A 27,506-nucleotide genomic window follows, 5' to 3' on the forward strand; every position below is an offset into this window, starting at 1 on the left:
ACTCTAAAAACACTGGCAGGGGGAGATAAGAGGGTAAGAAACTTTTCTTGTCCTGTTTTTCTATTTCCAAATCTATGGTTAGTTTTGCTTGCATAATTCTTTTCTCCTACATAATAAATACTTTTGTTGTTTTGTCCTCATACTGGTTTGCCTCTGGAAAGAGTCATTTCTGGCTAGTGATATTTCAGGCTAGTCTCTTCTATAAAAAGAGGGACCTAAAATTTCTTGCACAAGCCAAAGAGGAGACCACCTAGAGCTGGCAGAGATTCCCTTGTTGTAGCTGTGGGGTCCAGCATAAAGGCTGTGAAGCTGAGACTTGTGGGACTAAGGAGTTATCCCAGGGGAAACCTTAGTCTATTCCTTGGGACAAGCACTGGGATAATAAGGAGAAACAGAGCTCTGGGGGCACCCCATAGATGGGTTTATGACACCCCAGAATTAACAATGAAATTAAATGGGCTTTCCAGTGGGGTTGGGCTGATGCACTGATGTACCCCCATGGACCAACCCTGTGCTGGATCTGGCCCACACGCTAACCCTGTCCATGAGAACCAGTCTGCAGACCAGCTCCATATCACTCATCTGGCCCACAAGAACAGACGGTTGAGCACCACTGCATTATATTAATGTTTTACATGAGTAGCAATGTTTGTTCCATTACCCTGGTCATTTAGGCTGGGAAGACAAAGGCTGCTAGATGTAAAGCTGGCCACATCACTCCCTTGTATACTGTCAACTACAGAAAGTGATGTATCTTCACCAGCCCAATGAGCTGCTGGGCTTGGGAAGAAGTGAAGATGATGTAGCCTACTGAGGACATGTAGTCACACTTATCATAGCAACCAACTCTCACTGGTTCACACTACACTCAAGTGCATTTTCTGTATGTTAGCCAGTTCCTATTTTACTTTTTCTATGCCCTGTACATACAATATGGGAAGGCTGAATGAGTCTCCAGAAGAGTATATGGCAGAATGCCATCTCTCTCTCTCCCTAAACTCTGCTATCAGGCAGATGCCTAATCTGACAATTTGGTTACCATGGTCACTGCAGAGGGCAGATACGTCTGGCCCCATCGATTTCAGGGAACCCTGAGCTGTATACATTCCTGAGGGAGGGGGAAACCTGCTCCCTCTGCCTACGTGACTGGCCTCACACACCTGGGTGGGGGCTTAAACTCCCTATTGTTCTAAGCGATGTCATCATGACTGGGAGGGGGCTACAGACCCTGCTAATCTACCCAGAGACCAGTGATGCATTTCAAATTGGTTGGCTGGCAGCCAACAGTTGCTGGCCTTCATTGGATCAGATAAATGAGGTCAAAAGGTCTATATAAGTTAAGGACTGCCCAGGAGGTGGGGCAGGAGCCATGATGAGAACTCTCAGAGAAGCTGGACCATCTGAAACTGACTCTCTCTCTTGAAACTCATGTTCAATGAACTGAGGCAGGGAATCTTCACCTGCCTCTGGATGATGCTTGTGAGTAAGCTACTTGAGATCTAACTAGATATATAGCTTGCACTAACTCACATGTGTGACCAAAGGTTACCATGCCACAGTTTGCTCTGAGGTATTTCTCTGGTATTGCTCTACCCTGTACCCTATTCCAAACCTACTCCTTGTAACCAGTAAAGTTCTCCTCTGTACCTAGCATGGGAGACTTATTGGGAGAGGGTCTACATTATGCCTTGGGGTCCCCTTGGTTCAGCTGACTAAGGCAGACCACTATTGGTGCTTCAGACTGAGGGAAAGCACCCCAAGTTCTTGCAGTGGGTCAAGTACCCTCAATGACTACTAGACCTATGTTTCCCAAGGGGCACAGGTCCAAATTCAGTCCAGACCCTGGGTGATGGCAGCATTACCCCCAGGCCTGCGGGTGTGCTCCAGGAAGGGAGTCAGCTGGACATAAGGCACCCCCAGGGAGGCACTCAGAGCCTGGAAGGAAGTCAGGCACAGTGAGGTGGGTGGCTCAACCCAGGAGTACCCCCCCACTGGCCCACCACAATATGTTCCTCTCTGACTTCAGATGAGTCATAGCTACAAGTGCCATCATGACACTAGCATGGGTCTCATCATCTATCAGTATTTCCTTTATCAATCCTAGGTTTTTCAGCATATATCAATTCATTAAAAAAATTCATATGGCTGAAATGACACACAGCTTCTTAGGCTAAATGAGATTATTTTCCAGATCATTTCAGCCTTCTCTGAAATGAGAATTCATAGCCAAACAAACAGGCATAAGTAAGATTTATCTTCTGTTTCTCCCCTGCATCATTAGACCAGCAACAGCTAAGATATGTTACCAGCATTTTCAAAGGTTTAACTCTGTAAAGGTTGATATTATTCCAGACAAAAATGTGTTTGAAAGTGCCACTTATTAATTCTGAAAGACACAATTGCTTGTATGCATTCTCAACTAGCATTTTTGATAATGTCTTGATTTTTTTTTTATCGTTCAAGTGTTACTTATTTCATGAATAATTTCCATTGGTTTCAATGGGACTTTGCATTTGAACATTTACATTGCAGCACTATTGTATAGAACACTTCGTGTAGAAGTTTTGGGGAGGTCTTGCAAGTTAATTTTAATGCACCACATTTGAGGTGACAAAATAATTTGTGCTGACATGTAATATTGCAAACAGACCATGATCATGCTAAAGATTCACACTGTGATGGCACAGTGAAAAATGATCATAAGGATCTCAGTCAAACAACCATGGATACAGTAGCACAAGTGTCCCATTGCAGCCTACACCATGGTTTGTGTCATTATGTTTGTTTCTGATATGTGTAGGGATTTAAACTCAGGGTACGGACAGATGTGCATTCAGAGCAGCTTCCAAAGGGAGATGGGGAGGAGCTGTTTTTCAATAGGACACAGCCAGTGTTACAATGTCTGATACCTATGTATGATCCTGTAGTGGTGTAAGTAGGCTAAATTGCTCTACCTTTGACCCTGGGGGTAGCAAACTGATATTTTTGGAGGTGAGACACTACTTAACCCTATTTTTTATGACAGTTCAAATCTGGATCCAAACCTTACAGCTGCCCCACAGTATTTCTAATACAGGCCACACCAGGGCTAGGGACAGACATTCAAAAAGCCTGAGCCTAAATTGATTCAGTCTTTGCAGGTTATTCTACCTGCAAATCTTGAACCGATTTGGTGGTGGATAGACATTTCCTTTTCATTCCAGAAATGCAAGCACATGCCTGCAATGGCTCAGGCCAGAAGTCGGAGGGTGCTAGAGCAGCCCTTCCTTCCCTTCCTAAGTGCTGAGCTTGCGGGGGATATGGTCAGGCCCCATCAGAATGCTCTGATTAGGGAGGGATTTTAACCCTCACCCTGGCCTGCAGTACCAGGCTTTTCCCTGCTGGCTCTCAAAGAGCGGGAATGTTGCTAGACCCTGCATCTGTTGATACTGCGCTTTTCAGTCTCTGTCTCCCAGCTTCTTCGTACTGTCTGCAAACCAGATCATTTCTAACACCTTTCTCTGTTCCCTCTTGAAAACTGACAAATTGCACCCAGCAGGTTGTTTGTCAGAACAAAGTTTATCAGCCCATCAAGCCCTCCACAAGAAAGCATCTCTCTCATTAGTTTCAAGCTCTTCTTATCTGCAGGGTGCATTTGCATTTGCAAGCCACTAGCTGTCTGCCTTTATTCCAGTGGAACTGGAGACCCACACAGACACCTCTCAGCATTAGCTAGCATGAGGGTGGGGGAAACATGACCTGATGCTGGGTCCCTGCCCTGGGGTCCCTGCAATGGGAGAGGGGCAGGAGTGGGGAATCCCTGCTCGAGCAGCCAGTGGGGAGGGAGGGCGATAGGGAAGCCTGGCAGCTGCTGCAGTCCCTCAACCATCTGGAGCAGTGATAGTGCTCTGGCTAAGAAGGAGAGGGGCAGGGCCAACCCTGCTCTGCTTCAGCAGATAGTTCCACAAAGCATCTGGGATGCTGGGGGACACTGGTTTAACCTAAACCAGGAAGGGGTTTGGGACAGACATTGCATAAACCAGTCTGACCCAAATCAGTTAAATCTGATACTACATTCAACCAGGTTTATCTCAAATCAGTTTCAGCCATTTTCAGACTGGTTTAGGTGCACCGAACTTCTGTTCTGTTGCAGGTTTAAACCACTTTCTGATCACTTAAACCAGTTTATGTGTAACATCTGTCCCTAACCCAGAAGTCTGCACCTGCCCTGCACTTGGTTGTCCTATTCTACCTCCAGATCTTTTTAACACCTATACTGATCAGCAGAGGTCTAAGTGGCATTTCACTCATTTCTGAGAAAAGGCTCAAGAAATTCTCATGCAGACTCCCTATACCTCCGGTCATCCATCCTAAAAATGAAAGTGACCAATAACAAAGAGAACTGATCGAGCAGAGTATCTCACTTTCCCACGGTACTTGTGGCCCTGAGTCATGACTCAGAGGTTTTGAACTGCACATAGTAGTGATAAACAGGGCAATGTCAACATAGGAGAGGCAACTTGTCACTGTAAGAACCTGCCTGCACTTCTTCCACAAGTGGCTTGGGCCCACTATTGAGAAACCTAACTACATCAACTAGATGGAAGGTAGTACCTCAGTACTTTTGAGGATTTGGGCCTTGATCTCACATTCCAGGGAACTCTCCAACAGTCCCCCAGTGTGGTGAAACCCTATTATCCACAGCTGCCTAACCCAACCAGTCGTTCCAGTCTTTGAAATCTATTTCCATACTTCTCCTCTAATCCCAGTTGCAAAAGCCATGTAAGAGCACCCACCTCCTGAAATTGGATAAGTGGGGGAGAAATGGCAAAGTATGAAAATCAAGAGAATGGATGAATTCAGTTTCCACTATTTCCCATACAATGTGATACAGAGACTCATTGGTTACAGCCAGTGGCACTGTCAGAGGCATGCATCATTTTGAAAAATTCTACCTTTTCTAATAGAAATTCCACATAGACAGCAAATATCATTGAAAATGGTGGAATATTTCAAAGCAGTAGAACTTTTTCATGTAGGCCCTGTTATGAGAGCATAATCTAACACTAAGATCATGATTCTTCCTGCACCTATTGTCGCCATTTTTCCTGGGCATAAAACACTACCTAAAACATAATGATCATATTTTTTTGCCAAATAGGAATGACTGCAAAAGGTCAAGGTAGGGAAGAATCAGGCCAACACTGTTACTTCTCTCTTCTGATATATCTACAAGGACAACAAAAAAGAAGAGGAACCTACTCTGAGGATTTTTGGCGGGAAAATATGAACTTTGAGCCTTCATACAGTTAATGGTATCTTATAGTAAACACATAAATTAAAGGAAAAGAGAACTAAGTATGTTCAATTTTAAGGAACTAAAACTGAAGTCTGCTAAACAATATTAAAGATTAAAAATGAGAAGGAAGAGATGAAAACTAGTGAGTGACTAATTTCCTTTTTGGAGGATTATTTCTGAATAGGAACTTAAGCAATCAGGTTCACATTGATGGGGGGGGTTCAACTACCCCAACATGATTTAGCATATTGGAGATGAAGTGCAAACTAAACTACCAACACCTTACGTTGCATGGGCTTTCATTAATCTTACAGGCTACTGAAATTATAACTAAACTCCTGCACACTCCAAATTCCAGTCAAGAAGAACAGTCGGATCACAAAATGCTAGCCAGGTGATATTGTTTGGTTAAGGGCAAAGGATTTCAGGATCGGGCACAACAATAGCAAAAGTTATAAGCAAAACATGTGCAAACAGAGGTGTCCAAAGTTAGGCACTAACATTATCCTATAAAGTGGCTTTGTTCAAGAAGATACTAAGCAGCTACAACTCCCATTTATTTTACCGCAGCTACTCAACACTTCTGAAAACTGGACTGCTTTTATTTAGCTGTTCTGGTATGATTTGAAGGGTATGTCTGTACTGAAGTGACTGCAATATATTAAAAGACATCCACACTAGGTTTGCTACTTTTATGGAACTGCCTAAAGGAACAATAACTTACTACAGTATATTGAACTGACTATAGCATTTTCCATCAAATTTATTATTGTCTGTGAGATTCTACAGGATTGTTTAAAATTCTATAAAAAGGAGCTTATTCTCTACTGAACATGGTGGCTTTTTTAGAGTAATTCTATTTGATTTCTAGAGAAACCTGCTTGTTTCATCTCTAATAGACCTGAAGGAAAAATCCTACCAAATTTATCACTGAAATGTTATCTGCTTTATGTATTCATGTCAATCTAACAATTGTGACAAGTTTACTTGTCACAATTGAGGGAGGGTGCACTGAGGCACCTGCACCCCTTTGATTCCTGCTCCACCCAAAGTTTAAAACCAACTGCCTGGCAGTGGCAGCAGTGAGGGAGTTATTTGACTTCATGACTCATTATCATCTACCTAAACCCTTCTAAACTTTTTATTCCATAGGTGTTAACGATCCTCTCTTCCTTTTAATGGTCTTGATAGTCCACCAATCAAGCTACCCTTTCTTTTGTAATTCTGCTGTCTGTTAGGTGCTCATGGTAATGAAGCTCCTCTTTCACAGCCCTGCAGATTACTTTTAACTCATTCCAGTTAAGTTATATTTGTTTTACTTCAGTCTTAAACTGAATCATACAGCTGTAGGCCCCCAGAATATTAATAAAGCTTCTAGTTATTTTTAACTAGAGAAAAATGTGTGTTGTTTTATACATGATGATGCACCTCACCCTGTGCCCCACTCTTTTCAAAATTCTAGATCCTCCCATGATGGTAACGCATGCTTCTGGCCATAAGCAGAGGGGCTGCATGGCAAGAAGTAAAACTGGTGAAAGGGAGAGCTTTCAGAATGTAATAGATGTCTCTCAAAGCCAAGGTCAAGTGCAATTTATCATTCACCGGCTGAATTAAAACAACACCGGCAATAGTCAGTCACAAAGATGTGCCATGTCTAAGTGAATAATTTAGCAAAAGCATTAGTTGATGAGGTAAGAAAGCTTCCTGTGGCTTAAGAGGCATGAGTCTGAGGCCCTCAGGCTGCAAGACACCTCCAGTTCACAAAGCTATAAATAGATAGCTGCTAATTTAGCTTGGGGAGCCAGAGGCAGTTGGATGTGATGCTAATCACCGCATGCCTTGGGTGCCTTAACTGTGCCAGCCTGTTAGGTGGTTTGACTTTGACAGTAATTCCAGGCCATTATGGTCAGCAGATGCATACTTGGAATTAGTGAAAGATGCAATAATAAATCTAGGTGCATGAGACACATTGTTACCTGTTTAACTGGAGAATGCATACCTTATAAATGTAAGAGTAATTCAGCCTTGACATAGTGTACTACAGAATAATGCATATAATGTGAACACTCTTCTTCAGTGAAATTGCACAAGTTACAAGCAGACCACACTGTTGCACAAATTACATTAGGGTGCAATGTTGCAACTGAGTCTCACATTTGCTTTGCATAAATGTTATTACATGTTTTTTAGACCATGCAGGTTACTCAGTGGAGTTTTGAACAAACATCTTTGTAGCAGAGCTCTTTCTTGCCTTGTTTAAAAGTAGCATGACTCCATGAGATATCTCACAGAAATCTCAGTGCATTGGAAAAGACTCTTCTGAGATAATTATGGGGAGTCTTGATGTCAGTACCAAATAAGGCGTGGTTTGTGACTGAAAGACCACACACTGCAATTGTTTTCAGAGAGAAACATTCCCAAAGTAACATCTTAATCATCTTACAAATGAGAGAAAAGGTAAAGCCAAAACAAATCTTTAAAAGGAAGTTGGAGAGGAGAGAGGTTCTGAAAAAGCAAACATTGTGATCTGATTAGTAACCTCAGTCAAGAGTTAATGAACCAGAAAATGGCCTCAAAGCATTGCCAATAGCAATTATTTTTATACCATATATTATCATTGTCTATTTTCAGTTATATCACATCTGGTACCAAACACAACATATGCAACATAGGTCTAGAAAAAGCCTCCTGGGCCATCAAGTCCAGTCTCCAGAGTTTGTAGGCAATACTTTGTCCAATGGGTCCATGAGATCATCCACTCTGGCCCTCCCCATGTCACAAGGCAGCTTCTCTTCCTAAAAAGTGGACCAGCAGAGATGCACACATGTTGACTTTTATTTCAGTAGAGGAAAGATACAAAGCCATAGCTTCACCTTTGCTCGAGTTCCAGGTAGCGGGAGAAAGGGAACCAATCTTCCCAGCAAAACATGGAACAGCCTCTGGGATTCTGTAATCTCTGCCAGTTCGAATCTTTTCCCGAAGTGTGGTAATTCTGGTTGATGATCACTACAGGGCAGTGCACTCCAGCCATGCTCTATCCCGTTCCCTGCAAACCCCTTTCAAAAGAAAAATAGCATTCTTATTTGCCAGAAGACTCCAAATACCCAGGAGCAGGTGAAAGTATTCTGTTCCATACAAAGCATTTACCTTTTCAAAGGTCCCAAAGGGCAATCCTATTTTAAAATGGTGATAGCAATGCAAAGATGGAGAGTTTACATCAGACACTCAAACAGCCACAGTTACTAATAGCAACAAAATAGTGATGGCAATCTAATTTGGCCACCGTCATTTCTCATTTGCCATCTTGATTTTCTTAGAACATTTTGTTTTGCTGCACATGCGTGCATGTGTGTGTGTATGCATGCATGTGCACGTGCACATGCAGGTGTGTATACATGTGCATGCATGTGTTTGTGCCTGTATGGGGGCACAGGCATGCACAAGTACATGGAGCACAACAGGCCACAGCAAATAAATAACTAAAAGTGCTGGCCAAATTTACCTGGAGGAAGTTTGAATGAAGTCAGTGGAGTTATGTCTAAAATAAACTTGCCTCAGCCTTCCATTTGTTTGAAAGGCAGGACTGAGGGAGAGAGTGCATGTTCAGTGATCATGGTGGTGAGAGTTTTTCATGACAGTCTTGCTTGTAACCCAGGAAAGAGAAGCCACACCTTACTCTACCAAACCTCAAAACTGAGCTAAAGAATAATCACTCCTAGGCTAATAAAATAACTCAGTAGACAGCTGTTAGCCGATCTATTGTGATAACTAGTATGAAATTAACTGTAATAATGATTTTGAGGATATAGTCACCTGCTCTTCATGCTGGAGGTCATCTGCCATGGTTATTCCTTACTTCAGTATACTTCAAGCAATAGTTTAGGAAGGGGTGGCTTACCTCAGGTTAAGAACCAAGATTTTGCCCAATCACCAACTTCCTGAGCCGAGGGTTTCTTTTCTTGTTTTTATTATCATGAACCACAAATTTCACAATGAAATGTTCTTACAAACTCATATCAGACATGTCCAAAGGCCCATGAAAATTTTCAAACCATTTGAGTGAAAGTGAGACAATGTGTATGTGGGAATCAGAAGCAAGGTGCAATTTGACATGGACACTGGGTTATGTCTGAATTCCACTGATTTTTATTTTGAGATTTTGAATCCGTCTGATGCTGAATACAAAGCAAAACTCAAGATGTAGAGTTTGGAAAGGCACCAACCCACATACACCAGAATCTAAAGGAAATATTTGCATGAATCCTTGAAAAGCAAAACCAAGATTCACACTTCTCTGGTTTCAATATGCATAAACAGTACTGCCTATCCTGCAGAACAACTGAGCTTGGCAAAAAGCGGTGCCCAGGCTTCTGCTACCAAAATGGGTAAGGAACTGAAGCTGAATAAGAACTCAAACTTGTGGCTATAACAAAAAACAGCTAAGTAGTTTCTCATTGCATTGCATTTAGAATTAGAACTAGCAACATAGCCCTTCAGCTAAGGACTGGATCCTATTCCAGATGGAATTTTGCTACCAAACATTTAGGGTCCAAGGTACATTGGTATCCTATATAATGAAGCAAGTAGGCTTCTCTGACACTATTCTGTGCCTCTTTTCCCCTTTCAGCTTATCTGGTCATCCACCTATGTTATTTCTTCTTAAATTAAAGGGCTCTTGTATCTCAGTTACAAGGAGCAGTCATCTAAAATTCCCAGAATCCTTTTTGCTGGCTGTAGCTGTGGTTCTGAAGTATATCTGGGACACAAAAGCCAGCCACTGAAAACAACTGAAGAACAACAAGAACACTGTTTTGAATGAAAATTACATGGGCAGGACTTCCATACCCCATGCAGGGCAGTATGGAACTATTATACAGCTGCTGATTGAAATCCCAGTGAAAAAAACTGGAGCTGCCAATTTATCTTAAGTTGTTGGAGGAATAAAGTGAATGCAAATAATACTGCATACCAGCAAGATGTCATTGGAATGGCACCTAAAACACTTTTTCCCCAGAGAAATATTTGCAAGTTTATGTTTTAGCTATAACCTCTTCCTGTGCAACTGCAAAACAATGTAGAGAACTGTAGTGAACTCACCCTTCAGTTTGATCCTAATATGTGATTAGGGTTAAAATCTGCAGCATATGGGTGAAGAAAATTGAGTGGAGAGGGGTGTTTTGCAAAAATAGGTTTGGCCTGGATCTATAGCCTACTTCATCCAAACCGCTGGTGTTCATTAGCAGCAGGGGCTGTTTCAGTTAACAGCTCTGAGGTTCTAAACCATTTCAGGTAGAACAGAGATTGATCCATCTGTGACTACCCCCAACTTCATACCTTAGATTTATGTCTCACATATACCAGAGAATAGAATGAGATTAGAGATACATTTAAAAAAAAAACAAAGAGTGTGATTCGTCCAGTTCAGCTACAACAAAATTGTGCTCTGTGAATCTCATGTCAAGTCTGGCAGTGCAGCACCATAGTTTCCAATAAAATAAAATAAAGCAAACCCCATCTTTGGTTTTAACAGTCCCCTTTATTTTGGTTCTTTTTTCCCCTGGGAGAGAATAATTGTGCCAGTGAGACAAAACTGGACTACAACTACATTTCAACATTAAGAGGCAATGATGTAGAACTTGGCTCTTTCTGATGGATTATATATGGGCTTGAAAGACCTAAGTGCCTTCGTAGCATCCTGTTATATGGATTGTCACAGATAAACTTATGTAGTTTTCTCATTAGTAAGACATCAGAACAAAAGCAGGTTCACCCACAGCCTAATCTATAAAAACATCAGGCTGAACATTTGTGAAAGACCTATTGAAATAAACAAGAGCTAGCCATGGTTGGGATTTTCCCATTTGTGGTTTGCTAAGGGAAGAAAAACGGACACTTCCCTGAAAGAAACCTTAGCAGCTGATTATTTGATTCATCGCTCTTTTGTTCACCACTAGTCTCCACATACTTTCTTTTCCCAGATGATGCTCCTTTTCATTGTCACTGTCTCAGGTCCTTCACGTACAGCAATATCAGTAATTTGAGAGCTGCAGAAAAGTGGCCATGCCTATCTAAGTGACCATGAAAAAAATATCTGTTAAAAAGTTATTCTGTTTGATTGGCTGAAAACATTTGGAAGCCTTATCACTTGAGCCTGCTTTGACAAAACACTTGAGAATACACTGCAGGATTAACCATGGATGGGCAAGCTTCCTGCTGCATTATTTCATCATGTACCATAATTTAGAGCAACTGTCACACACTTGTGTCCCAGCACTCAGACCTTGTTCACACACACATAGAATATAGCAGTACACTAAAAGCAGTGGCACAAGCTTTTCTTATTATGTCAGTATAAAAGTGCATAATCATTTACATCTGGGAAGGCAGTTAAGCTACACCAGCATTAAAGTATTGCGTGTGTGTAAATTTGGGTTAAGGAAGGGTGCAAATGTAAAGCCTGCACCTATTCCTGAATAACTCCACGTGTGGGCACACTTATTCTGGAATAAGAGTATTCACACTTACAGTTAATCAGGGATAGCTAACCAGGAACCATTCCACAGAGATAATTCCATGTGTAGACAAGTCATCAGGCACCTTTATATCACTTACATAGCCTCATAAAAATATAAGGCTGGCAGGGACCTCAGGAGCTCATCTAGTCCTCCTCCCTGTTCAAGGCAGAATCATTCCCATTAAAACTGTTCTTTACAAATGTTTGTCCATCCTGCACTTAAAAGCTTCCAGTGAAAGCAATTCTACAACCTTTCGAGATAACTTGTTCCGGTACATAACCACATCCAGGATTAGAAAGTTCTTAATACTTATCCTAAATCTACTTTCTTGCAATTTAAGTCCATGATTTATTTCCCTGTCTTATGAGGTTGTGGAGAACAAATCATCATCATCATCCTCTTTTTAACAATGTATTTTGTACTTGAAGACTCATCAAATCCTCCCTTCAGTCTTCTCTTCTGTAGACTAAATAATTCCAGTTCTGCCAACCTTTCCTTGTATGTCATGTTTTGTAGACCTCTAATCCTTTTCCTTGCTCTCCTCTGGACTCTTTTCAGTGTGCGCACATTTTTCTTGAAGTGTAGCACCCAAAATTGGACACTGTACTCTGGGTGATACCCCACCCAGTACTGAACAGAATGGAAGAATCACTTCTCATGACTTCTATGCAGCACATCCATTAATACAGCTCAGAATGCTACTAGTCTTTCTTTTTGTCCCCTAGCAATAAATAGCACACTAACTCATATTCACCTTGTGATCAGCTATAACCCCCAGCTCATTTTCTGCAGTACTGCAGCCTAATCAGCCACTCCCTAGTTTGTATCTGTGCATTTGATTGTTTTGTTCTAAATGCTGGACTTGGCACTTGTCCTTATTTGGTTTCATCCTATTTACTTCAGACTATTTTTTCAGCTTCCCAAGCTCATTCTGAGTCCTAATCTTATTCTTTAAAGTGTTTACTACCCCATCCAGTAAATTGCCACCTGCAGATTTACACTCAATTCCATCCTCCAAGTCATTAAGGAGGATATTGAACAGTTCTGGACCCAGGACAAACCCCTGGAAAGACCTATTTGATACTCCCTTCCAGCATGACTTTTCAGTTATTGATGACTAATGTTTTGTATAGTGTTATCCAATCAGTCATGCACCCAGCCATAGTAGTTTCATATAATTGGATTAATTCTAGGAGTTGTACCAGTATATGATGGTAAATCAAAATCCTACCCTAAGTGATACAGAGATACTATTCTCAGTACTGTATGTAAACTATGTCTAAGTTCTCCAAGATTTAAATTTATATCTGTGTTGGAGTCATGGAGGAAGTTTTTTTAGCCTGCACCTATTACCTTCAGTGTGGAAGAGCAGCTTTGGCAACTGCTACTGCATCACTTTTTACAGGCTCGGTGAGCCAGCTGTGAAACTACTACTGCCACTATATTCAAGGGCAGTTCACATTGTGAGGCCCCTTCTTCCTTTGACCACCTGGTGCTGAATGAAAGGTCATCCTTGTAGCAGCTGTCCTGGATCTCATGGACATGTGCAGGGGTTCTGCAGGGCTTGATAAAAGTCAAGACCGCATAATTTAATGCTGCCTTTTCATGACCATGATCCTGTTAATTGTACGTGACCATATCACAGCTTCACAGAAACATATCTTTTTTTAAGACACCTGCTCTTGAGAAGGAGGTTGTCTGCTTACAGTGAAAGAAGCTGCTTTTAAATCATTTCTGCCTGAATTGAGTGCTCATGAAATACACCATATGGACATCTCTGGAAACTGAAGGAGGTAATTAGGAATGTTAAGTATGTACTCACATTGTCTAGTATTTTACACGTTCCCACCCCAAACTATGGCCATAGTTTCCTATGGACTGATCATCTGGGGATGTTGTTACATAGAGATATAGCAATCTGTGTTAACACATCGATGAAGTGCCAACAATCTGCCAGTCACAGTGACAAATATTGCTGCTCAGACATTCAAAGCCTTATAATGCACATATGTCTGCACACACAGTGTTTAGCCTACAGACCTAGTTTGGCAAAACATTCTGTACACTAAATTCCCATCGACTTCAGGAGGCATCTGGTGGGCAGAGTATTTTCAGAATGACCCTTTCTGGGTCATCTAGTGATTACAGCAAGAGACTGGACACCGGCAAACCTAAGTTCTAATTCAGCTCTGCCAATGAGTTACTAAGGCCAGTTCTTCAAAGATATTTAGGTATCTAACTCCCATTGATTTCCATATGGGCATTAGCAGGTTTTAGGAAATTATATCTGTAGTTTGGGTTTCTGTTCACAAAAATTAGCCACTCCAAATGCAAACTGAATTCAATGGGCATGCAACTACCTTTGAGGAACTAGACCTAAGTGACCTTGAACTAGGATCTTAGAGAAAGAGTCAAAAAGAGGCTTAGGCATGGAATCACTGACTGTTCAAGCCCCTGAAAAGTGGGCACTGGGGCTGTGCAAAGCTTCAGTCCCTAATTCGATTTGGCAGAGATTCAGCCCGATTCAGTGGCCAAATCTCTGAATCCAAATCAAATCAGAGGACCCTTTAATCTCTCTGAATCGAATCAGAACCCTCTGAATTGATTCCGAGAGATTCAGAAAGATTCGAGTATTCAGAGAGAGAGACAGCTTTTAATGGTTTTTCTACATACCTCTAGGTAGCAGGTGGCTCGTGAATGCTGCAATGCTGGGGCAGATGGAGCATCCCACAGGAGCACAGGGGGCTCCCCAGTGTACTCAGCAGCAGACCAGAAGCGGACCAGAAGCTCTTCCGGTCCACTGGGGAGAGTGCATGGGGGTCTCCCTGCACCCTCCCAGCTCAGCGACTGGTGCCTCCTGGGTCTGGGGAGGCACCCAGGGTCCCCCCATAGCCAATCGCTGAGCATATAGAGGGACCCTTCCCGCACTCCTGTGGGACACTCCATCTGCCCCAGCATCGCAGCGTTCACAGGCCGCGCTGATACCTTGAGGTATGTAGAAAAAAGCATTTAAAGCTGTGTCTGTGTCCGAATTGCTGATTCTCTGAATCAGCATCGAATCTTGAGATTCGGATTCGGCCTAATTGAATCAGGGACAGTGATCCAAATCAACAAATCGAATCACTGTCCCTGATTCAGGCTGAATCCAAAGTGAATAGGGCTCGCTTTGCACACCCCTAGTGGGCACCCTGCTCCAGGACTAAGTAGGCAGCTGTGTAAGGGAGCTAATAGGGCTGGAGGGCACCTGGTATCCCACCCTTCAACCAGACTTAGACTGCACTACTTATGTCAGGCACTTAGGCTGCAGCCCTGAGTTAGGTGTCCATGCATGGCTGGGATTCACAGCTCCTAATCCACACCTAGACTTCAGTGCCATGAAGGGGTGACTGGGGAGCTCTAGTCTTTTAAAACACAGCTGTCACCAGCTGCTTACTTTCTTTTTACTAGCCTACTGATTATAGCAGTCACCCAGGAAGTGGGAGACACGGGCTCTCAGCTCTCCTCAGCCTGGAGTCACTCTCCAACCCCTTTTTATGCCCCCATGAATTAGGTTTTCTTGGCTGCAGAGTGGCCCAGCTTCAACAGGAGAGGACACAAAGCAGGGGAGGTAAGCTTCTGCATGCTAGCTTTCACTGACTGTGACATAACAGCATGCACATGGCAGTTACCATGGAGTAGCGGATGAGCTGTAAATCCTGATCCTCTTTATCTCACAGTGACTATTCATGTGCCCATGGCCTGAGACACACAAGTTAAGTGGCTTCCCCAAGGCCACAGAAGAACACAGTGTTAAACTCGACTTATTACACAGAGGTGCTTCTGTTAAGGTAAAAAAGAAGCAGCTTTCACATCAATCTCTTGACTTTTCTTTGGCTAAATTCAAATCGCTTGTTTAAATATGTTTATGTCAAACTTATTTCCTTATTGATGCCATTAATAAATGCAGAGATCCTATTTATAAAAACAGCAAAACATTTAAACATCTGATTTACCTTTTGCTTTTGACTCAGCATGCTTATCTTTTGAGTTTTCCTCAGATTGTCTAATATATTTCACATACATTTGTAATCAGTGTCCAGCTGATGTCAATTTTAGCTTCTCTAGCACGATCCCAATATTTCAAAGTTTGGGATTGCTTATAAATAGCTTGTAGCTTTTAAAAAAGAATGCACAGTTTGGCTCAAAAAGCCTAAATATAAGGTTACATTTGATGTCACACTATCCCTTTAGCTGCAAAAGTGTAGGGTATGCTGCTAAGGTGGTCATATGACAGAGTGCACCAAGTGCCCTTTAAAAAGTTCATCTGTACACACTACATGGCAGCATGCTTTTCACACATCCCACCTGATGATAATGACACAACACGGAACGTTTACCTATTACACACCTCATCTTTTCCGTACAAAACATCTCTCAGGGGGGGTTTTTTCTTACAGGGAAAAAAAAACGGCAGCAGTAGCCCTAAAAGGAAAGAGGAAGCCTAAATTTTGAAGCCTCTGTAAGAGAGTCTCTATATGCTACTGCATATAGAGACCCATGACGCTTCTTCCTGTCTCTTCTCTGACTTTCCACCTGCCCCCACTCTCCATTTATAATGCAGCGCATGTGGGTAGGACGGGTTAGTCGCCCTGTGTCTCTCCACTGGAATAATAGCAGCAGAGCGTCATGCTGTTTCTTTTTGTCTCAACAGTTCACTTGAGGTGAAAGAACTCTGGCTGGATACAATCCTCTGGTAAGCCCTGCACTGCCTCTGAACTGAATATATACAGTCAACACTAATGTTAATGTACCACAATATATTTAGATGATCTAAAGAAATATGTGCTGGGGGAGGATTCGCTTTACTGAATGTAACTGCACAGCGGACTGAGTTATGTAGCACTGAATTTGAAAATCAGCACCGAGATTATGTTTGGTTTTGTTGTGGTGATCTAAGCTGTCAGCGTTTGTTAACTGTTCATTGAATGCTCTGAAAACCAAAAGCTTTTTCTTTTTCTAAAAAGAGAGAAAGAGAGAAAGAAAGATGCAGCTCTAGCTGTTGAACTAAATGCATTACAGACAGTCTCAATTTAACAGTGTTTTATGATGAGCTCTGAATAAAGAAATTAACTTGAAAGGAGCCCTTTTCTTTTTCAAGATAAGCTTTAAATGTTATAGGTTTGTAGTAGAGAGATAAAAGACTAGCTAAATATTACTGCCTGTAATACTTATTTCTTTGTCCATTCATTCTGTATAGGCAAACACAAGAAGCCAAAGGAACGAGAATCAGTAAAGTTCCTTCAGCTAAATTCCTAATGAAGGTGTTAAGCAGTTGCAATGCAGTAAGTGTCATTATTGCTCCTGTTGAGTCAATATATTAATTTTTTTACATGGAGGTTTTTAAAAATAGCATTTCTCACAGTTGGTTTTCTGTTTTATTTTTTCCTTAGTCAAAAACACTAAATGTCAGTACCATGGAGGCTTTGATTGAGTGCAGATCAGAGGTAAGCAGTCAGTAAAAAATTCCTATTGTATATTGATGTGTAATTCCCCAACAGACCTGGAGTCAGATGGTCACAGAGCAGGCCCACCTGACAGAGGGGCCTGTTGACTGATACCAGCTGAGGGTCTGCATCTTGTTTGTTTAATGTGTACTTAATTTTGAACCACTTCTGAAAAAAGTAAACATATTTAAAGTGAATTTAGAGCAAGATGCAGAAAGAGATTGGACTTCTTTATGGATATCAAGAAGAGTGAGATATATCATCACTAATGGGAACACAAGCTTGGAAGGGATAATAAAACTTGTGGTTCAGGGCATAAGCCATTATTTAACTGCTAGAGATCAGAATGAGAACGAATTTGGGGGCTGATTAGTCCATATCTGCATAGTGTAAGGGCCTTACAGAATCCTCAGAAGCATTTGATACTACTCAATTTTGCAGACAATTTGCACCTCAGTTCCCATGTTCCTTGCTGCAACCTAGACTGTCTGTTCCAAATGTCATAGAGAGATTAAATGTAATTCTAGAGATAATTATTTCAATGCTTTACTGTCTTCTTCTTGTACATAAAGTTTATCACCATCTTTTGAGTTCCAGATGTGGTTTGATTATTGTTTTTATCAGTAAGTGGCAGTTTTGTAACTGATAACCATTTATTTTAGGCTGACATCAAGAAATGCCAGCTTTTGGTACCATATGAAAGTGAAGATGGGCTTTGCCATCTGATTGGTAAGTTTTGAAAAGAAACTCTCCTCCAAAAGAAATATTGTGAGCCAATTGTTCTGCACATCTTTAGCTGCTTCCTTCACTTAACAAATTTAAATATATTATATATCACTAAAATACAGGATATTGCCACCTCCTCTTACCTAAAGCTACTGTTATTGCTCTTTTGACCATAGGTGGCACTCAACTCATTGTTCCTTGCAGCCAGATTTTGAGCCTTCACTCATGTGCTTGGGCATTACTCATGCGACTAGCCTCACAGGCTGCTTTTGTAAATATCCGTAATGGTTTTGCTGATGTTTTAAGCAACCATGGATAAGCCCTGGGCACAGTAGAAACTGCAGATGTATTTCCTTCCATCCCTCAAAGCTTCTGACCTTATAGATTCATAGATTGTTAGGGGCTAGAAGGGACCTTGCAGATCATCGGGTCCAGCCCCCCCGCTTTAGGCAGGAAGACAACTGGGGTTAGGTGACCCCAGCGACATGACTGTCCACATATAAACACTTGTATGTAGAATTTTTTGTGGGACAGACCTGTGTGTGTGTTTATCAGGAACAGGCCTGAATTTGTACAATGGGTCATGACATCTTCAGGCTGCAGTAGCATCGGAAGCAGAAAAACCAAGTTTCTTGTTGATTGATGGTATCCGTGAGAGTATCACATCATGTGACATTATTACTGATTTTAACAGTTTGCGATCAGTGACTTGTGGTGAGCCACAAAGTGCAAGTTTTGTTGAGTACTGGTTCACATAACAAAGTACCCATTTTGGAGTTGCAAGGTACCAAGTCTGCGAAGATGGCAACTTGTTTAAAAAACACTGCAATAATATAATGCAGTTGCTATATTATTTGGGGAAAAAAATAACATACAGTTCATGATGCTCTTAAAATTTGCAGCATGGCACCACATGTAAGATCCAAGTTCAAATCCATTCCTGAGAGATTTCTGAACCTCAAGCAGATAAGGGCAGGGCGTGATATTTTTATACACCAGGGCAAGTGGCTGGCTAGCAAAGTCTTATAGCAAGAGTTCTAGCTCACTGAGTCACAGCATTTGTTTTTCTAAAGCATAAGAAAGAAGGTTTGAAGCTGACATGAACACAAGTGGAACCTGGTTGCCACAGAGGGTTGAGACCCTGTGACATATCTCCATAGTTGTAATACAGCAAGCCAGAGACAGCATGTGCAGATGATCTGAGCTACCCATTCCCAAACTGAAAAGGTCTATTCCTGTTAATGCATGAAGGTTCATAGCATGATACTTGGGGAGCGCTAATGCAATAGGCGTGGGCCATTGACTTCCTTGAAGTGAAGGATATGAAAGAATGTTCTCATAGCCAATAATTTGTCCGATGCTGAAAAGATGGATTTCCCAAATGTGCTGTTCCACTAAAATGGACATTGAGTGGGATCAAATATAGCGGATAGAAGGAAAATTCTGACTTCTGCAGACTGCGGACCTGGCACAGACGTAATTATCACACAAGCCTAAATGCTGAAAATGTCTCTGACATTGTTTGTGCGCTCTGTGTTCCCACTCTAAATGTTCTAAGATAAGAGGAAACAGTGACATAAAAACAGGAAAGGTGGTGCCTTTGGAGGACTTGTCACAGTTTTAGTTTAGAGGTTTTTTAGAGGTTATGTTTCCTTAGTAACGCCTTAGCTATCTTTTAGTTTAGTTTTGCTCTGTTTAGTTCGAGCTTTCAAATGCACATTATGTATCATTTCTTCCTGGTATATGTCATCTTGTGAGTGATGTGTGTATACATGTAAGAGCTTTCTTGTGTTGGCATTTTTTCCTTATTTTTGTTTTGCTTTTTTTTGCACCAGATAGTAATAAGAAAAGAAAGAAGGTTATATCATGGCCCTCCATGCTGAGATGGAGCTCCAGCATATCAGAATCCTCCGAATCAACAGAATCTGACCTAAAGATTTCTTTGTTTGGTCAGCCTCTGGCAATCATCTGTGGTGAGAATGACACACTCCCTAAACCAATTCAGGTGAGCAAGTGGCTGGGTGGCATAGCCATTTTGTACTTCCTGATTGTAAAGTAAGGAATTTTAATATTGGAACTAGAGCATTGGCGTGGGACCTGGGACAGTACTGGACCCAGAACAATCCCTGGAGAGCCCTGCTTGAATACTTCATTTCAATTTGACTTTGGGGAGAGCTGGGTTCTATTCCTGACTCTGCTCCTAGTTTGCAGAAGGCCCGGAGGAAATCACATTTTTGTGTCATTGTACCTCAGCTTTCCCACCTGTAAAATGGGGATGATGCTACTTTCCCCTGTAACGTACTTGGAGATCTATTGATGAAAAGTACAAATAATAATGATGATAGCCATTGGGACTTTTCCTGTACTCTAAAAAAGCCTGGTACCTCATCTTCAATGAGAACTGGAGTCTGCAAAGGGACTTGTAAAGCAACTGTTTAAATGACTACAAAAATTAAACTTCTTCCAAAAGGAAGAAAATTCATGAGTTCTAGCTGTGAAGTTCAGGAGGACAGAGAGGCTTGGTTTGACACACTACAGAGAAAGAGTTCAGGTGCAAAGTTCACACCATGGTGTAAAACTAATGCTTGTGTGAGGAAGACCAGGCCCTTTAAAGCATACCCTCTTGTAAGCAAGCACTACATAGCACTCTGCTTTACAAACAGTGTAGCTCCCAGTTAAAACATGCTTTATCTTTAATAAAACTGCTTACCTTTTCTGTGACTTGTCCTTAATAAAGTAACAGTTCCTCTTTTTTCTCTATTCATGTTTCTTGTAGGATATTCTTAATATACTATACCTTAAAGGATGTTTCACTGAAGGAATATTCAGAAAAGCTGCCAATGAAAAAGCACGCAAGGAGTTAAAGGAAGAACTGAATTCAGGTGTAGAAGTTGCCTTGGAAAGCAAAACTGTGCATCTATTAGCAGTGGTTCTTAAGGTAAACTCAGCTGATTTTAGCTCTGGCAGTCATTTTCTAATAAGAATGAGCAAATTGGGGTTGACATCCTTTGGGTCCACACATGTATGTTTCTAGCAGTAAACAGGTATACACATATCATGTAGCTAAAACTGATTAGTCTTATGCTGAGTCAGTACAGGGAGGCTCATATGAATCATATTTTCCAAACGCTTATCTAAAGATCTTTTCTTTGCAGGATTTCCTCCGAAATATTCCACATAATCTGCTGTCATCTGAACTTTATGATGAGTGGATGACAGCCTTAGAGAAGCTGAGCCATGAGGATAAAATTGAAGGAGTAAAAGAGTAAGTTTTTCAGCCAATCCCACTGATAGGGAGAGTGCATTCGTCTTAGAAATTTATAGTTTCGTTTACACTTTTGTCATTTATATAAGTTGATACATCTCCTACCATGTTTAATTTGGAGTGAAGATGGCATTGAGCCACATTTCTTCTTAGATATATTTGAAATTCTTCTTCTATATATTTGAGAGAGATTATTAGAATAACGAACAAACAGACTTGCAATATTTTGGCAATTAAAGCTATAGATTAAAGTGCACAGTGACTTGGAGTCGGGATTTCAGTGGGCTTTGAGTCTGGTCCTTGGAAAACAAGAGTTCTTACGAAGAAAATAGCAAACTATCAACTGCAGCTACAAGCTGATTGATATGGAATAACTTTAAAGCTACCTAACATGACTGTAGAATTTTAAATGCTAAATGTCATTGGTATTATGAAAAAAACTCCAGTAATATATCTCAATTGTATGTGACTTATCAACAATGCTCACTGATTCATTTTAAAACATAAAATATCGTTATTTTTGCTTTCTGGTCAGGACCTTGTGGTTAGCCAGACAGTCAGCTGCTTTTGGGGATTTCTGAATGGTAGATTTGTAAAACGGTTTTATTAAAAAAAAATCCTTCCTCTTTCTGGAGGAAGTTCTATCTGCATGAACTTCATCAAAACTTGCTCAAATAAAGAAACATTGTAACCTGAATTAATTTTACATTTTTCACATTTACTTAGGGTGGCAGACAAACTACCAAGGCCAAATCTCTTCTTACTCAAGCATTTGGTCCTGGTACTTCATCGCATCAGCCAACACTCTAAGGTCAACAAGATGGATGCCAGCAATCTTGCTATTTGCATTGGTCCCAACATGCTGAATCCACAACGTAACAGTACCCTACCACTGGAAGTCCAGAAAGAGATGAATGACAAGGTTAGTTGAGTTTCATTCCTGGGCTACCCACCAGTGTTGTAATATTCCCTTTGAAGTCTGTTATCATTATTATTTCCTTGCAAATTCCAAAAGAAACAACACCACTAAATATCTAAGAATCCACCCTGAACTGATGTTTGGGAATCAGCAACATGGTACAAACAATGGGTTAGCCTACATTTCATTCTGGTGACATTCTAACTCCTGCATACAATATGGGGGGGGGGGGGGGGGGGGGGGGGTGTGTGTGGATAGATAGATGTTGATATATGATATACATACCAAGTCAAAGTTCCATGTGTGCTATTTGAGCTTTCAGTTGAAGCTAAAGTCTTCTCAGGTATATATTGGGCTGATCAACATATCTGTGGTTTCAGGACCCATGTTCCAAAGTGGTCCCATGGCTAATTCAATTCTGCTAGCCTTTCATCTTTCAGCACAGTGCTTTTCAAAGATACCTTGCTACCTACTGCATTGAACTCTCTATAATGCAGTGACTTACCTTAATGTAATAACAACCACAACTGCTACAGTTTTATATACCAAGCAGTGCTCAGCAGTGTGAAAGTGTGTTAGATATTAAACCTTTCCTTTTGACCCTTTGGATTAAAAGAGTTAAGTTGCATTTTAAATTGCAAAACAAGACAACAACTAATGACATTTGTGAAACTATTGGTTCAAATGCTCACTTAACAAAGAAACAAATTGTCTCATTTGCACAGGTGAAGGCATTGGTGGAATTCCTCATTGATAACTGCTTTGAAATATTTGGAAATGAAATATCTTCACTCCTCAGTCTATCACCCGATGATTCACTGGAATGCACAGACAGCTCTACAGGTACTATAATGGACTGTCTGACTTCATATATTGGTCTATTAGACCCACTCTTTCAAGTTCTTGAAGCTTCATTGTATTTACCATATTAAGATTTCAGAGACAGCACAGAGATATGCTGAGTACCTGACACAACATTACAATGTTGTTTTAACTGAATGTGTTCAAAATGCTAAGGGAGCCACTTAGGTAACAGTAGCCAACAGGACTGGATTCATTCCAAATGCTAAGCACTTGCTGCTCCTGCAATTTATATAATAATAACATCACCACGCTCTCATAGAGCGGCATGGTCCTGCTGAGTGTCCTCAACTCCCAATTAAGTTAATGGACCTGCCATCAATTCACAGGAGGGCTCAGCAACTCATAGTTTTGAGTCCATAATGATCATGAAATGCCCTCCTAGTGGTCCACATTCTGCCCTCAACTCTTGGTGTAGCTCCTGCTGAGATCACTTCTTAAGGCTGAGCGACATTCAGGGACAGATTATACCTGCCCCTGTACAGTAGTAAAAGAGGGAGGGGATGTCAGGAACCTTCCTCTATATAAATTCTTTGGTAGAAATTAGGCACGAGGTTCTGCAAGGATCTTAGGCTCCTCTCATCACTGGCAGCTCAGGAAGAGGGAATGGTGCTGTGACCCTGGCTTGCCTACTGCTGAGTGGGAAGGGATGGAAGTCCATGCTGTTCCCTTTCAAAGGGAGCTATCTCACACCAACTCCTAAATAATTGAACCCCCTAAATTTGTCAGATAAGAACTCTTCAGAAGCTACGAGCTTATTCTCAGATGTTGTGCACTGCAATTTTTCCAGTGAAGTCTGTTTATATCCTCTGAGAATCGGGCTCCTAGGCCTGTGACTTAATAAAAATCAGCCCATCCATCAAAGTTGAGCTTATTTTCAAATAGGACTTATCACACCATGCAAAAACTAACAGGTTCTCTTTCTCTCCCACAGAACTAATATCTACAACTCAGCAAAATGACTCTGCTTATGACAGCCCAGATCCCGAGGTTGAATGTCATTCTAGCACCTCCCAGCTTGACCTGCTCCAGCAGACCGAAGGGAGCACAGGAAGCTTGAGTAGCAGAGAGCTACAGTGCCATCGACCACGGGGCCTACTCCCCTCTGCCTTTTCCATTGTCCCTTTTAAAAAGCTCATCAGCTCAATGGACAGACGATTCTCAGAGCCAGACATGCCCTTTGAAGACTGGCCCGAAGGCAGGATAAGGAGCCAGAAGCTGACTAAAAGCGAGGACAGCTTCACCACCCAAGAGGAACAGCTGGTATTTCAGGAACCAGAACTTGAAAAGCAACTGCCAGGACATGTTTTTCCTGGAGGCCAGTATAGGAATAAAAAGCCACTAAATCTAAAAGTGAAAACCAACTTGCCATCAGACTCTCTACCCAAAACATCTTCCAGTGGTTCGCTGGATAGCTCCTTATCCAGTTCTGACTGTTCTGTCTTTACTAGCTCACCATTAGCTTCTCCTGCCAGCCCCAAGAGAAACATCTTAAATAGACCCCAGTCCTTTTCCACAAAGACTGCAGAGGAAAGCAGTACACCCAACCGAGAGATCAAAAAACATTCCATGTCATTCTCTTTTGCAACCCGCAAGAGAGACAGCTTCAAGAAGGACTCCAAGAAGGAAAAACAGTTTTCATGCAGAAGAGTCCAAGAAAACTGTATTGATGATGACAAACCATTGCCTGCACAGCATCAACAGAGGTCACATTTCAGGTCAGCTGATGAGGTATTTAGAGAAGTGGACCAGAAGAATCCTGGCAAACCCCCATCTTATGAAGAGGCAACTAAAAACTGCCTGGCAGCTAAAGTTCCTCCATATAGTAGCTTAACGGTTCAAACCATGAGATCAAGTATGTCAGATAAAGATTCTTTAACATCTCATCCACGTCTCAACTATAAGGAGGATACAACAGATCAGAAGGACCTACTCAGTGACAGACTTTCTATGGTAAAGGATTTTCAGGCACAAACTGAAACCATTGACATTGCTGTTGGGATCAATGCCCGGGCAAGTTTACCTGTAACCCCTCGAGTTTATCGTCTAAGAGCCATGTCTGAATCCTATCAAAAGAACAAACAAGAATATCTGATTCGACGGTGCAGCCAGCCCATCTTTGATGTTGACCAGATCCAGTATGCTAAGGAATCCTATGTTTAGATAGTCTGTTCATTTGCAACACCACAGACTAGTAAACATTGTAAAAATGGATAGCTTGCTCATCATCCATAACACTTTAAAAGGGCCAGGAATAAGCTAGCTTGGCAGGAATACTTATTTTGTGTAAAGCTTTCCTGAAGCAAGCGTCTGCCCAACATTAGCATGTTCTCTTAGTATATTATAATATAGTATATTATAATATAGAAAAAATTGTATATGTTGTACATAATATATTGGGCTGAAAATCTATGCAAGAGTTGTGTGATAAACAGTGTTGTAGTTCTATACTTAAAGGTACATGTTCAAAGCTGGGAGGCTCAAAACTTATCCCAGCTTCCTTTTCTCTTATTTAGGTATATAGGCTCCATGTGGTCACTTCATAAATTTGTTTCCTTCTAACTCAATGCTTCGCTAATTGTTACTCTTTTTTTTTTTTTTAAATGTCTTTAAAGGCTGACAGTTCATCAGGATTGGAGATGTTAGAGATGGAAATGAGTTCTTCTATCATTCAGTCCTTTCCCACCCTCTGCTAAATGCAGTACTGCTCCTTATGTCCAGAAATCCTCTTGGGTTTCAGTGCCGCAAAGTGATAGGGTTTCCCCCACTTTCCTGGGGCAACTGTTTCCAGGTCTCTCAGACCGTGCTGTTAGAAAGTTGTCCTTTCTCATCAGGAAGCATTTTCTTGATTTGTTCCCTCAACAATAATTCTCCCTCTTTGTTGGTTATCATAGTTGCCTTATCACTTACCATTATGTAACTTCAGTCAGGGCCATGTGAATGTTGTTAAGTCCCTACATAAGGAAAAAAGGATTCCTGCCCTGAAGCCTTGACCACCTAAATAGACAAAGCAGAGGGTGGAAGAAAAGAAGGAATATTTTCTCCATTTTAGAGTTCCTGAATAATTAAATTTAAAATGTTGTACATCAACTTCTCTGACTCAAGCCTTGTTATAACCTCCTGTAGGGTTTAATTATAAAAAACCCATCTTGGCAGTGTCCTTTTAACTTTATAAATATAAAAATGACTGGAAGTGTAGTCTGTTGTTATATGTATCAACTTCTATTTTGATAGCACTTAACTCTGATCTCTGGTTAAGAGTAATCTTGAACTATGAGATGAACAACTTTTTCTAGTTTTATTCCAGCATGATTTCACTACAATAAAGCACTTTTCTGCATGACAAGGATATTTTCTTCATTGTCTTTCTCTTTTTATGAACACTTACTATCCATAGACCATGACATATGCACATAATAGGAGACTGACTGGTTACTATTTATTAATGTGTTATTACCATTTCCCCTTTACGAGACCTTTTAACTATATTCTCAGGGCCAAATTCTCTGCCAGAGAACCAAGTTACAGCAGCACAAAATAATATTACTTATAGGTCTAAGAAGAAGTCTGAAAGGATTGATTCTGCATCCGGTGGGGACTAGATAATGTGGGTATAAGGTAGATGATCGGAGGGAACTGAGTCAGCAGCTTTCCAGAGCCAATTCCTCCAGTAAACCATGCCATTGTTCCCAGATCTTATGGGTTCATAGCAAGCTAAAGTTTTACTTGAATCCACTGCTTCTGGAGATGAGTGGATATGTGAAACAATCAGTTTTCCTTTTTAAAAACATAATAATTTATCCTTCATGCTTACAGAGGGACATTTGAATGTATCATCAAGCTACCACTAAAGATTTAGAAACTAGGGAGCAAATAAAAGAACCCCAAAATGTATCATTCAAAAAATAAGTGTCATGATTTGGGTATGTGGCTGCATTGGTTCTGCCTTGAGGATAGACTAAGTGACCTCCCAAGGTCCCTTCAGATTTATTTTCTAACATTATTTTTTTTTGGGGGGGGGTTTGGTACCTGACTCTTTTTTTTATCATTTGGGCTTGATAATATCATGAAGAAGAGCTGCCCATCCCCTCTCTGCAAACCCACCAGAATACCTGGAGTGTAAACAGGCACTCGCCAACCTTTCTCAGACATGCCTCTCCCACAGGGTCACAAGGAGCTCTGCTTTTCAAGTAAGTTGTGAATTACACCTTGTTGGGCAGCAAGTATTACTCAGTGGGCACATATACATGGAAGGTTTACTGTGGAGTTGCCTAATTAGCTCTGCAGTAAACATCCTGACATCTACACATGTGCTCCTACTAGGAAACTAATAAACTCTGCAGCAGGTTAATACTTGTAAATACAAGTACTATCCTGCTGCAGCGTTTTTTCATGCACAGCAATGCGTGTGGAGATGCTGAGCCAGCTGGCTGGGGCACAAGAGAGCCTCCTGCTGGCT

At 41.2% G+C, this 27,506-nt stretch overlaps 1 protein-coding gene and 1 long non-coding RNA gene across 2 annotated transcripts in view; one reads left to right on the forward strand and one right to left on the reverse strand.

Annotated features, from left to right (window-relative positions):
- Positions 1-26,390, forward strand: part of TAGAP (T cell activation RhoGTPase activating protein) — a 53,642-nt gene extending 27,252 nt beyond the window's left edge. Inside the window, exons 3-12 of the mRNA XM_006021920.3 lie at positions 16,484-16,525; positions 17,030-17,114; positions 17,223-17,276; positions 17,939-18,005; positions 19,838-20,007; positions 20,779-20,940; positions 21,158-21,267; positions 21,994-22,189; positions 22,912-23,029; positions 23,982-26,390. Coding sequence (XP_006021982.1) covers positions 17,088-17,114; positions 17,223-17,276; positions 17,939-18,005; positions 19,838-20,007; positions 20,779-20,940; positions 21,158-21,267; positions 21,994-22,189; positions 22,912-23,029; positions 23,982-25,210 — 2,133 coding nt within the window. The 5' untranslated portion in view covers positions 16,484-16,525; positions 17,030-17,087 and the 3' untranslated portion in view covers positions 25,211-26,390. The remainder of the gene's footprint in view (positions 1-16,483; positions 16,526-17,029; positions 17,115-17,222; positions 17,277-17,938; positions 18,006-19,837; positions 20,008-20,778; positions 20,941-21,157; positions 21,268-21,993; positions 22,190-22,911; positions 23,030-23,981) is intronic.
- LOC112549980 overlaps positions 1-27,506 on the reverse strand; it is a 36,056-nt gene that overhangs the window by 8,076 nt on the left and 474 nt on the right. Inside the window, exons 2-3 of the long non-coding RNA XR_003093643.1 lie at positions 20,713-20,836; positions 8,152-8,334 (exon numbers count right to left, since the gene is read on the reverse strand). This is a non-coding gene — a long non-coding RNA (uncharacterized LOC112549980). The remainder of the gene's footprint in view (positions 1-8,151; positions 8,335-20,712; positions 20,837-27,506) is intronic.

Source organism: Alligator sinensis, unplaced genomic scaffold (assembly GCF_000455745.1).
Source record: "Alligator sinensis unplaced genomic scaffold, ASM45574v1 scaffold682_1, whole genome shotgun sequence".
In the NCBI taxonomy this organism is placed as follows: Eukaryota; Metazoa; Chordata; order Crocodylia; family Alligatoridae; genus Alligator; species Alligator sinensis.